The following is a 13,797-nucleotide window of genomic DNA, read 5'->3' as shown; positions in this document are numbered from 1 at the left end:
GTTCATTTAATGTCCCGTTTAGGTTGAATAAGCTACCAATAAAAGCTTACCTTTTCTAGTTCTTCGGGTGTTCATTTACTGTTTCTTTGAGTGTTTGTCAACTACTAATATCACGAGTCAGTAACAGTGACAAATATTTGGAGCTCATTTTAGTAACCCAAAACAAATATCTAAGTGTTAAAGGAGAGCAAGTACTCATGATTGTTTTAGTACTACTATTTTAAATATTTCTTCTATATAGCAAAGGAAGCAAGTTATCATAATTCATAAGGAAAGGAAAGCAACTGCAAATGGAATAAACAGGATTTGATGCCCTGCATCCACCAAAGACATTTGTTCATGACGGAATTTCCTAAACCATTCATTTAAGCAACTATCATCCCTAGATACGTTTGCACAAACAGGCTAAAGAAATTTGTGAATAAATCATCATTTTGGTCCCTGGAATTCTATAGAAAATTTCTTTAGTTCAAAAAAGAAGGAAGAAATAGGAAAAAGAATGAGTAATTGATTGTTTTTGTTGTGTAAAATCGCTACCTTTTTATTTTTTTTTTAAAAAAACCTTTTGTTTATCTTCTCTCATTTTTCTTCTACGAAACACATTTTATTTTCTATTTTTTTCATTTATTTATTCTCTTTCCATTTTTTCTTCACCATTTATGCTACAGCAAATTAATACTTTTGCATTGATAATTAATATGAATAGAGATAATTTTCATGAGTGAAGGCATACCAATAGGAAATAGTTACCTCTAAATTCTAATGATGGTAGTCTCAGGCAGTACAACTCGATCTAACGCGATGGATTCGATAAACAGACATTTCAGTTTTACTGTTCTGAACCGCACGGTGTCCGGTTCAGATACAACAGTGATCCAACATACATATCCAACCGTCAGAATCACTACAGCACCCCCCAATTAGATGCATCACTTCTCGCTCATTCTCTCTCTCTTTCCCAATGTGTATCACATCAACGTATCAATGAGTGCCAGTTGAAAAATGTTACTCATGTGGATAAGGAAAATAACTCATGCATACATCCAAATGATATTTGAAAAAAAAACATATATATATGTAAAAGGTATACCAATGAAGTGTTTAATAGTATAATGAGTATTCATATATAAATATCACCCCTTTATAATTATATAATAAAATTACTCTAAGAATAACTAATACTATATTATGTCATATTTTTTACTTTCTTTTCTCTATTTTTATTTTATCTCTCTTTTTAATCTATTAAATATTTGAAAAAAAATTATTATTTCTCATAATAATTTTATCTGACTCAAACAGAATTATTCCAGTAAAACAATACACATGGTTTAAAAAAGAAATAGAAATAATATCATAGTGGTTATATTTCTTTCTTTTTAGGTGTTAATTAAGCAATTCTTTTCCATGCCTATTATAGACAACTCAAAAAACGAAAAGGTCATGGAGGGGAACCACTTCGGCTTAGAGCACAACAAAATGGACCATAAAGCCTACAATGACCAAGAGCACCAAATTAATGCATCAAACGGCCCTCATGCGATCACGGTAATGGTCATGATGAAAATTACAAAATAGAATAATTATATATAAACGAGAGGGAAAGTGAAGGAACAGAAAGGTGGTAGTAGTAGTAACTGAAAGAGAAAGTTAAAGAAGGAAGACCAAAGAAAAAGCAAACTAAGAACATAGAATTATCCCGTTCTCACTCCATCATCTTTCACAAGACGGAGAAAAAGGAACCAAACAAAAAGGAAAAGTTCAACTAAAAATTAAAATAAAACATCACATTGACGAGACCATAATGCAATGCAACCATCGCAATCAAAAACATCTACATCACCATCGTAAAACTACGTCGACGTACACCTACTGCGTGGTCTTGAACGTCAAGGTTGTAACTAGCTACTTCGATTCCAACTTTTCTCTTTTTTTTTTCTCTCTCGTTATTGTTAACGTAGTATTAATTAAGGATATCACCATCGTTCATCAACGAGGCTCGTTCTATCTGGAACGTTCAGTTTCCAAGAGAGAAAGGGAATGCCGTTATTCTCCGAGTCCCTGTCTTCGGAATCGTCCATGAAGCGTAACTCGTTACCCATCATCATCATCTTCTGGTTCTGCGAGTGTGCGGCGTACCACGAATTGTTGTGGTGGTGGCCGTACACGCGCGCCAATTCCATCTCGCCGCCGGGAACCGCCGTCGACGTGGCGGCGGCGGCGCTCGCTCTTCTCTCTTCCTTCTTGAATCTGATCCCGCAAGCATTGCATAGTGACTGCATTTCAATTCAAACACAACACAACATTACAAAATAAACCCAATAAAATGATAAAATAATAATAAAATATAAAAAAAAATATTCCAGGGATTCTCGGAGATGAATATAAGTATCAAATAAACGGCTTACAGTGTCTCATCATTACTAGTTATAAAGAAATTGTAAATAGTGTATTCATTAAAAAATCAATTTTTAAAAATAATTTATTCTTTCTTTCTTTTTTACTAATTTTATAATGAGTTTCCATTTAATTTTAACTCAATTTACCAATTAGAAGCTAGCTTTTAAATTTTTTTTTTATAAGTAACTGAAGTAATCATAAAATATGAACATTTAATTTCCATTTTCTCACAACTCAAAACGTGTTTGGATCTTCTGCCTCTCCCTCCTGCCTCTCCAGCAGCAAAATATAAAGAGAAGAGAGATAACAGAAGGGAAAAAAAGTGTTCAAAATTGAAATAATAAACAAAAGGAAAAAGAGAGATAGAGAGGTTGGAGAGAATTTGAATCCACTCAACTTTCGCATAAAAAGTTAACATAAAGAATGGTAGTATTATTTTGTAACAATTTTTTATCGATTAACATTTACTAAAATTACAAAATAAAGAATAAGACTCTAAAAATGTATAGTTTTTAATATATATATATATATATATATATATATATATTAAAAATAATAATAAGATATGTCTTGGTAGTAATTTATGAATTAAGATGAAGAGAAGAGATATTTGGATTATATATAGTGATATTATTATACCTTAGGACCACGAGGACCGTTCCTCCATAAGGGAGTGGAAGTGGTGTCGCAGTTGGCGCAACGACGAGCGAGGAGAGGGTCGTTGTTGTTGTTGTTGTTGTTGCTGCTGCTGCTGCTTCCTCTGCTACTAGACTTGCTTTGAGATTGCGTGTTGTTGTTGTTGTGTTTGGAATGGAGCAGGTCCCAGCAAAAATTGGCGACTCCAGAACGACGTTGGTGGGGGTGTCGTTTGTTGTCGTTGTCATGGTCGTCGTCTTGGGTTAAACGCGTGGAGGGTGTTCCGAGGGAGAGCGTGCAGTCCACGGAGGAAGGAGAGGGCGTGAAGGACGAATACATGTCATATTCGCTGTTGTTGGGCACGGAAAACAGCATCGAGCCATAAGCGCTGGTTTCGCTGTGATACATGCCGCATGTGCACGTGCCCATCACGTGCCCCTGGGAGCTTCCACAACAATGATGCATCATTTCCCTTGCCCGATTAATTCGATCGATCAATCTCCTCTTGGGTGTCTCAAATTTTAAAGCGAGAGAGAAATATGCAATGTAATTATAGAAGGTTTGAAATGGGAAGTGGGAAGAAGAAAGAGTTAAAACGGTACGGGAGAGAAGAGAAGTGAGAAGTGGGTGTTGTCAGGTAGCTTTATAAGCTAAGAAAATGGCGAAATACCAGTCAGCTAGCACCTGCAGTCCACCTTGTCGTTAACTGTGAATAGAATGAAAACTATAAAAGACATAGAGGGACCCAGAGGAATGGTGGTAGGGTAGTAGTAGTGGAAGCTGGAAGGGAAGTGTTTTTTTATTATATGTTGTGGCACTGTTTGTGACTCTGCATAAGATTTTCTCATGCATGATGTCAATTTATAGAAAGAGAAAGAGAAGTGTGATGATGAGGGGGGTTAGGTCATTGGGTAGTCAAAAGTGGGCACGTGACAGTGGAAAGAGTATTGTTCCACGGATTTGCCTGCTTCTCCGATCACGAGGCTTTATTAATGTCTCAAACCCAATACATTACTCATAAAAAACCTCTCTCTGTAATCCGTATATATCTCTGTCACTGCCATTCCCCAAGGAAAATGGAATAGTAGAAGTGTACAAGTCTAGTGTTGTGTAGTATAGTGTACGCTCCCTTCTCTTCTCTTCCCTTCCCAAACACACGCTCTAATCCCAATAGTGCTAATTAAGCATATACTCTGCACTATCAATGATATACCCGCCTGCAGCATTGGTAATACAATATATTAATTGCCAAATTTTTTATATTGTGAACCTTTAATTAATTGGTGAAGCTAAATACAAAGAATCCCACCTGTAAAATAACTCAAACTATTTCTTTAACCACCTTAATTAAAAAATTATGACTCTTCGTAGAAATCTAAAATATTCTCACAAATTTTTTGTTTTTGGACTGGTTATAGAACTAATTTTAAGTCTAAATCACAAATTTTAAGTCTAATGTTTAGTCATATTTAAAATTTGACATCTCATCCCAAGAATATATTTATTGGGTTTGTGATTTTTTAGTGAATCCTAAGGTATCCTATAAAAAACTTGGATCTTTTTTGTTAACTATAAAATTAATCTTTATTCTTAAACTTTGTCACTCTCAAAATTTCACTCTCCTTAATACTATATTCCATGCGAATCAAATCAAAGGTCTTTCTCACAAATTACTCAAATGTGTATTATGAACTAAACTATAAAAATTAAAACAATAATCCCATAAGATATATTTTCATGTTAATATTAAAATTTAATTTTCTAAAATAAAATAATGTATAGTGGAAACAATAATATTTTAATTTATAAACATTTAAACACCTAATAAAAGTTTACCTTATCTTTAGATTGCATTAAAACTAAGAATCACCGAACGTTTAATCAATGAAATTCTTTTAGCTAAATTAATAATCTTAAGTTTGAGCGCAATTATTTTAAATACTGTACATAATGTTACTCATCTTAAAATCAAGATTGTTCTTATGAAAGATATTTGTAGTCTTTATTTGGGTAGAAAAACATATTACTAATAAATAAATTGGATATGCTAAAATGATCAAACTTTATTAAATATATTTTATATTGACTGGATATATAAATTAAATTTATATATATTATTAGTTTAATTTAAATTGTATATTAATATTCGTACTTTGACTGAGTCAAATCCTAATGTTTTAAAACTTTTATTTAAAAATATGAAACAAATACGAAAATGTACGAATATTTATAAAAATATACCTTAGGACCACGAGGACCGTTCTTCGACGACGTGCACTCGCGCTCCGTCCGCGACGCCAATTAGTTTAGCAATATTTAAGGTTACAGAAGAAAAAATAATGTACTCCAACGTTTCCTACTTTCCAAACACCATCAATAGAGTGGAGAGAAATTAATACATGGTTACGATTATATAATTTTAGTTGAATAAATAAAATGGATAACCCAAATTTTATATTTCATATTTATACATAATTATTGTGATTTTTGATTAAATTATATAAAGACTCTTAATATTTACTAGGGATAAAATGATTTAAAAAAAATAGAGACCAACAAAGATGAATATCTCCTTTACCTTACCTATTGTTATTGCTATAAATAGATTATTATTTTAAAGTTGAACAGAACAATGACCACTCTTGTGGCTAACATATCCACTACTCCGTTAGTTGTTGTTATAGTGTTATAGGCCATCCAATCTGTGAGATGTGCAACAACAAACGCAACCACCAGATTATTTTGTAGCTGAGCTTGGATGATTCAGTAGCTGCTGGGCCGTACGGTGGGAATCACGTGAATCCAAAACAAAGGCAAGTTCGTCAATTGTCATGATAGTAACCTCATGCCCCGAATCCAAACCCCATCACACCAGCATTGCTTTTTAGGAGGACCAGTTGCTGATGGGTGCAACAGTATTAGTAGTAGCCGTAGAAGCTCAAGGGGGAAGAAAGAACAAAACAACTGAATAAAACAAAGATATCCTGCAATCATCAAAGCAACTGTGCCCTGGCTTCTCACTTGGCTTCTTATGTGTCTAGTCCACTAGACAACAACACATTTCTATGGGTCAAAGATAGAAACTACTATACCAAAAAGAAAGAAAAGGGTCGCAACAACATTAATTAAATTTTTTAAATAAAATAAGACAAATACTAACAAGTATGTTTAGGATTGTTTAAAAAAATTGAAGATTAAATTTCTCATTTGATCTCTATAATTTTATGATTTTTATCTTTTTAGTTTTTATAGTTTGAAAATAATTTTTTAATTCTTATAATTTGACAGTAATTTTTTTAAATTTTATAATTTACATTTTATTTTTTTAATTTCTGTAGTTTAAAAGTGTTATTTTTAGTTCATATAATTTATATTTTAATTCTCTTTTAATTTCTGTAATTTAAAAACTATAGAAAATAAAAAAATAAAAATTATAAAATTATAATAACTATAAAAAAATCACTTTTAAACTAAAATGATTAAAGAAGTAAAAATCATAAAATAATAGGAATCAAATGAATAATTTAACCAAAATTTAAAGAAAAAATATTTTTATTAAGACATAAAATATTACATTATTTATAATTTTTTTTAGATTTTTCTATAATTTTTACAATATAGTATATCTTTTTATTTTACTTTTTAATCAATAATTTAAGAACACGGGCTAATAAGACTGACAAAATAATTAAATTATTAAGGTGAATGAATAAAAAAACGAAAGAAAAAAGGAACCCCACATTCATCATGCCAAAGCCAACACACCCTCCTCTGGACTATCGACCCCATTCGATCAAAAGATTCAAAAACATCCATCACGGATAGAGAGAGAATCAGATCGTCTAGAGATTGATGAATGAACTATAGTTCGACAAAACGGGGACGACCACCGCTTTCCAAAAGATGCTCTCTCTCTCTTTCTCTCTCTTCGCTTTGTAAACTACGATTAGCCCAAGACAACAACACCCTTATGTTTTCATTTACACACATTTTCTACATCCTCACGCAACCTCATCTAACGTGGATCATACTCTAGCTACCACACTCTCTTTCAAATAAACTTTTAATTTGATGTATACTAAAGAATTTATTATCGTCTGTGGGCCGATTTAAATAGTTTGATCATATTTTAAATAAGTCTTTGATTTAAAATTTTACGGTAGTTTTAATTGATTTAATACCATTATCTTGACCATATGTATAACTAAGTTTTTTTTTCACTTCGAAGTTTGAGCCATTCCACTTCTGCTCTGTCTGGTTGCCATGTGACGTGTGAAGGAATGTATGTATCCATTGTTTATCCATAAATGAAGTTCCTATTAATCATTATCAGAGAGAACCTAGAAAGAAGGAAATATTTATACAAAAATGTATTTTAAATACTCGCTAGATATTAGTAACTGTTGAAATTTAATTATAAATTAATGATATTTATATAATTTATCCGATATGAAAGTGTTAGTAGTAGTATATATGTTTTTCTTCCAATGTCTTGAGAAGGAGAGCGTACGTGCATGCGAGTGGTGCAAGAAATGGTCACCGCCTCACAACCGCAGTTCTACACGGTCTTACATGTAATGCTCTCCCTAATCATGATGTTACGTGGCTTGTTGGATTTCATGGGACCCATATGTCACAGTGTTTCACTTTCCCAATGTAAAGGGGAAGAAAAAAGAATAAAAATAATAATTACCCAAATCGTATCTAACGCCTAATTCGACGAAAATCCTAAAATTGATTTAAAATAACTTATAATAATAAGAATAATGAATAATATCGTCAATCAAAATGCCACGTGGGTATCGTGGAGGGATTTGCTTGCATGCATGCAAATGTGTTAAACAAGGCCGGTAGCCACATTTTTAAATTATGGAGTAGTAGTACCATGTATATTATAGAAGTACTCCGTATATAGAGCAACATCAAATAAACAACACAATAATTGCTATGATAAACTTTGGGAACACATAAAATTACATTCCTCAAAAGCAACAAGATACAACTGGAATGTCTGTCTTTCTCTCACTTGGGGTTAGGGACAATTCACTTTGGTATATATTTGGTTCAAATGTTGATATCCATTGAGGCTAGAGAGAGAGAGAGAGAGAGAGAGACACTTTCAATGGCTAGGGGGATTGGGATTGGTCTAGTGATCTTGTTGTTGACGGGATCTTCTTTGGCAGTGCCAGGTAAGGTCTCAAAGTACCAACATTGAAGAAATGGAATAAGAATATGGAGAAGGAAAAAAGGAGGGGGGGAAGAAAAATAAAGTAGAATAACGAGGGTGGAGACTGTGGACCAACGTTTAGAAAAGGGGATTGTATTGTAAGAGAAACCCCTAATAAGTCATGCTACCCTAAAAAAGTTGAGTTCTTGTCAGTATCATAACATCTCAGGCTACAAACTGTAACCTCTAATTGTCTCCTCTAAGGAGGTCTAACCTTTTGGTCAAAGGTGGTCTTAAACCACTGTGCATATACTATGCGCCTTAAAAGAGCATTTCTTTATCTTTTCATTTATTATTATTAATTAATTATACTGTTCTTACGGGGACTGTCGATTATGTGGACTAATTAGGCTAAAAGGTAATTCATCAACATTGTTAATTTTTAATTAAGCCTCAAGTACTTTGGGCGACTACCTAATTGATTAAGCGATCCCTTGCGTACTATCCACTTTCTCTTTTTCTTTTTTTTATGATATACACCATATTTTTAGTTTTCTTCCCCAAAAATAATGTGGATGGAATTAAGATGCGATCGGTGATGGTATATACCAGAAATAAATTGAATCATTTCAAGAACAAAATGATGAATTAAATGGATGGATTTAATGAGAGAGAAAAAATTGTCATTATTATTATTCATACTAACTTTACAATACAAATAACTAGATTTTAAATCAATGCATTCATTTAAATATTTTATTTTTATATTTATTATCATTTAAAAATATATGTATACATAAATAAAATATTTAGTAAAATATTATATTAATTATATTCAAATAGATGAAAAGGATCAAGTATATTTTTAAATCGAGTAGATGTTGCCTTAAAAATTATTAAGTCTATTGAGATTTTTATGATTTATTTTTGAAATTTATATGTAAATAATAAAATTATTAATTTTTGAAATATTTAATTGTTTATTAAATATAGTTACATTAAAATTGAGAAAGCTGATTAATTATATTTTTAATTCATAAATCTAAAAAAAAAATGTTAAGCCTATCAAAACTTATTATGGTTTGTTATTTTTTTCAAGTAATAATAGTGATGTAAAATATATATATATATATATATATATATATATATATATATATATATATATATATATGTATGTATCAATTTATAATTATTTAAAATTGAGTATGTGTTTTTTTGTTATTGTAAATATTATGTTAACACGTAATACCTATAATTCAAAATTTTATTTTTCTTCTTATTATTAAGGTATTGATTTATAAGAATACAAAATTGACTCTTAGGAATTTAATTGGAATCCATTTTTTATTATTATAAAAATTGTATAATAACTATCATCAATGTAAAAAATTTAATTTTTTATTTTAAGCAAATAACATATTTCAAAACCAAAATATGGTAATTAATTGGTTATATTAATGATTATCATTGAATTAATAACATATATTTCAAAGTGATGGAGATTCTTCTTGACACAACAATTAATATTCTTGAATAAGAAGTATTGTTATAACAATAATATACTTCTTTTACATTTTGTTAAACAAAAAAGTATAGTAAATTTAAAATATAAATTAAAATTTAGATTATTAATTTTTTTGTTCAAAATGATAAAAGATAATATAATAGTAGGAGGAGGAAAAATATAAGAATATGTTTGAAAAACTGAACAATAATTATTAAAATATAAAATAACATAAAATAGTAAAATGAGAAATGAAAAAATGCAAAAAGATCATAAAAGAAATAATAAAAGATAGGATAAGATGATATACACAATTAGTTGTTATGTGATACTTGTTAAAGTAGTAGGTGATTCTGAGTCTAATTCATATCCCTCGTCAAATTTATTAGATGATGCATCCTTATAAGAAGTTTTTTCTCTTACCTACACAAAAAGTGTCATTGTTAATTATAAGTCAATTAAAACATATCGAGATAAAGAAAGCTCCAAGCCAAGAAGAGAAATAATGAGCAAATGGAAAATTTATTAAAGTGTTAATTTTGCTCAAAACAAACATTATAAAAAAATTAGTATAAAATAATATATTAGATGATTGTAGTGTAGGTAAAGATTAAAATAAGATTTGAAACCTCTTCATCAATCAATACCATGTCAGTGCCAATAAAATATTTCTTCTTATAAATGCTACGAGTGTCCCACTTGAAGCTTGAACCTTGATAACTTTTCCATCCAATGTTAGAGAAAAATTATTGAGCAAAATATATATGTTAAAAGGGTTAAAGACATACTAATTTTATAAAATATGATCTTGTGAACAATAGAAAATTATTACATACTCTTCCTTAGCATTTTTTGTAGTAGCTACTATTTTGCTTGAAGTAATCATTATTTCTTGATGTGGATCACTTGTGAGAGGTTTTATGATTTTCTTATCATTATTGGAAGTAGTCATTGCTAAAAATGTTTAAGAAAGAAAAAAGCTAATAGAAAAAATATGCAAAATGCAAGAAAGGAACAAATTTTTTTGTAAAAAACGTGGTCTTGATATTTATAATGTTTATGAAGTGACAAAAAAAAGAGAAATAGACACGTTAGAAATAACATAACGTACCTGTAATTTATCTCTTGCTAACTTTTTATGATATAAAATAATGTTTCTTTAATAACAAATTATTTACAGCATTGAATCAAGAAAAAAAAAACGCATGCAGTGGAAACATTTTTAAGCATATAATGGGTACTTGATAAGTTGAATTTATTTATTGTTATCTTGGAACCAATTATTAGCCGCATGAGTTGAGTTAAATACAACCATTTTCTCTTCTTTATAAATAAGAAACGTGCATTAAAAATAAAAAACGTTATGGAAATTTTTTTAGCAATGCTAAATAGTACGAATGATTGTGATAAAATCTTTTTTTTTCGAAATAGTTCTATCAATATAATTGGTTTAAATGTTAATTAAATTTTTTAAAAAGACGTTGCCTTAACTTTATGACCGATTTGCATTCTTTCTTTTTAAGACATTTAATTTCAATAAATTTTATTCTAATTATTTTGTCAGTTTCACTTTGCCGTGTTGTTTTAACCTAAATTTTCAACAATGGGTAATTTTATTATTTAATTTTTTTAGGGAATAATTGAAGTTTCTTAAAAACTAATAATGAAATATTATTTCACAACTTTTCAATTTAAATTTCTTCAAATTTCGAATACTAAATCAAATATTAATTGCAATCATAATAGTATTTAGTAGTAGCATTTTATTTAGTATATATTTTTAAATTAATATTTTAGAATAGAAATTAAATAATAAATTATTATATATGTCTGTATATTATTATTATTATTAAAAAAATGTAAGAATTTCGTCTTCAAATTATAAAAAAATTAATGTTTCTAAAATGTTAAAGCATTTTAAATTTTTTTCAAATCTTGAATACTAAATTAAATATTAATTTTAGTCACAATAATATTAAGTAGAATATTTTATTTATCATATTACTATAGAAATTAAATAATAAATTATTATATATATAGTATATCAAATTAATGATTGTGGACAAATTAGAATTTTAATCTAAGGACTGATAAAATTTCAAGTTTTTTTTACATGTATTATATCAAATTAACAGTTATGGGTAAAATAAAATTTTTATCCAACGATTGATAAAACGTTAAGCTTTTATATCAAATCAATGATTCTAGAAAAATTATAAATTTAATACGATGACTTACAAAAGTTTAAGCTTTCTTTTTATATATAGTATATAGAATAGATAAATCGTAACAATAGGAAGACTGACAAATTATAAACACAATTACAAATTTATCTTTTAAAATTCAAGACTTAATTAATTAGTTGAGAGTATCTATAACTTAAGGTTCGTTGATTCACGTTGATGGATATCATTACAACTTTGAATATTTGACTATTTGGTGTTAACGGATTGCTCAAACAATTTTGTGTTGGACAATACTACGATAATGAATAATGAAAAAGTTACGATGATAATATCCTTTAAATTGTTTGGAGAGTTAGCCCCAAAAACAAAACTTTTTAGGTCATTTCGATTCCAAGTGTCTAAATTAAGCCACAGTGGCCCTGTGAAGTTTATTTTGTCGATCAAGTATGCCTCGGTGATCGAAAACTGTGGAAGAAAACCCACCTCAATAGTCAATACCCAATTTTTAGTTGTGGGTCGAGGTAGTTTATGGAAATACAAACTCGCTCTTTCAGTTCAAAGAGTCCAAATTAAATTGAACTACAGTGACCTTGTGGTCTTGGTTTTTGGCAATCAAGTAGTCGGTATGATAGAAGAGTAGAAAACTACAAGAACTTGAAGTAGAGTCAAACATTAGAATAGGAGTATATGTTATTTGGGTCTTTGTTGAGCTTATTATGATTGTGTAAGTTTTGTTGGTATAATTGGACTTTTTTATTGGGTCCTAACTCTTATACATTTTGTAGGTGCCTTGGCTCCAAATTCGACCTTCTTGGAGTAGTGAATGACACAGGACTAGGAAGCTACAAGAATAGCTTAAAGTGGAGCGAAACATTAGAATAAAAGTTTGTGCAATTTGGAACTTTTTGGACTTATTATATTTGTGTAATTTTTGTTGATTTAATTGAGCATTTTATTGGGCATTGACTTCTTAGTTTTGTTAGTTAGTGATATAAATATGACTCTTAAATATTTTGTAGAGATCTTTTGATTAATTAAAAATTCAATTTTTATTAAAAGAGAGAGTTTTTCTTGGACTCTTGTTTGAAATCCTAAATTTTTATAAAAAAAATTCTATCCTTTCTATCTAATTCTCCTCAACTTATCAATTGTTAGGAACTCTGACATTGATCTTTCTATTTTTCGTCTCAATCCATTTTTTCCTTTTTCTTCAACAAATATTTTCTTTGAATTTTGACCTATTGAGATATTGAAATTTGATCCACGTTAAGGTGTTTGTATCACGTCAATACTAGGAAACTATAAAAGAAAATCCCACGTCAAATAGGATACATGTTTTGCAAGTTGTACGTGCGCATGGTTTATGGAAGCATAAACTTGTCATTTCGATTCAAAGGGTCCAAATTACGCTACAGTGATCATGTGGACTTGGTTTTTAGAAACAACCTAGCCCTTAATACTAGAAAATCGTTGGAGAAAACCTTACCTTGATAGCATTAGTTTTAAAAATCGGCTCAAACTGGCCGTTCCTATTGGTTTGATTGCAACCCAATAGTATGTTTGATCCGAGACGAAAATTGCATTGGTCATGTTTTTGACTCATTGCAACCTGGGATGATTGAATTGGTTTTGCAATTTAATCCGAGACATGTCACTTTTTTACCCGTACCAATATGTAAATTTTTAGAAAAAGGTATAAAGAGAGTCGAGAATGTGATGAAAATGGGGTTTAAATTGAAACACAAAATCATTCACCCACCTGCTGTTGAAGCTCCAACGTCCATCCATCACTGTCGCACGATCACTTGTTGTTGCAAATAGCCGCAAAAGCCACCGCCACCCTCCCCTTCCACTAGTATCGTCCCATTTGGAGCTCGCCCTTCTGCCTTTGCACTTGATGAAGG

The 13,797-nt window shown here is 30.0% G+C and overlaps 1 protein-coding gene across 1 annotated transcript; it reads right to left on the bottom strand.

The window, feature by feature from the left end:
• Positions 1 to 1,606: 1,606 nt before the first annotated feature.
• Positions 1,607 to 3,879, bottom strand: LOC114390318 (GATA transcription factor 18-like). The gene is made up of 2 exons (XM_028351020.1): positions 3,040 to 3,879; positions 1,607 to 2,276 (listed from the first exon to the last, which is right to left on the bottom strand). The coding sequence occupies exons 1-2, from the start codon at positions 3,502 to 3,504 to the stop codon at positions 1,977 to 1,979; spliced, it is 765 nt and encodes a 254-aa protein (XP_028206821.1). The 5' UTR covers positions 3,505 to 3,879; the 3' UTR covers positions 1,607 to 1,976.
• Between the last annotated feature and the right edge of the window lie 9,918 nt (positions 3,880 to 13,797).

The sequence above is a fragment of the Glycine soja genome, chromosome 16 (assembly GCF_004193775.1).
Source record: "Glycine soja cultivar W05 chromosome 16, ASM419377v2, whole genome shotgun sequence".
NCBI lineage: Eukaryota > Viridiplantae > Streptophyta > Magnoliopsida > Fabales > Fabaceae > Glycine > Glycine soja.
The sequence above is the reverse complement of the archived record's forward strand: the minus strand, read 5'-3'. Positions and strand labels throughout refer to the sequence as shown.

Coding starts and splice junctions, on each gene's coding strand:
- LOC114390318 (XM_028351020.1), bottom strand. CDS start 3,504: ATGATGCATCATTGTTGTGGAAGCTCCCAGGGGCACGTGATGGGCACG. Junction 2,277..3,039: donor ACGGTCCTCGTGGTCCTAAG/GTATAATAATAT, acceptor ATTGAAATGCAG/TCACTATGCAATGCTTGCGG.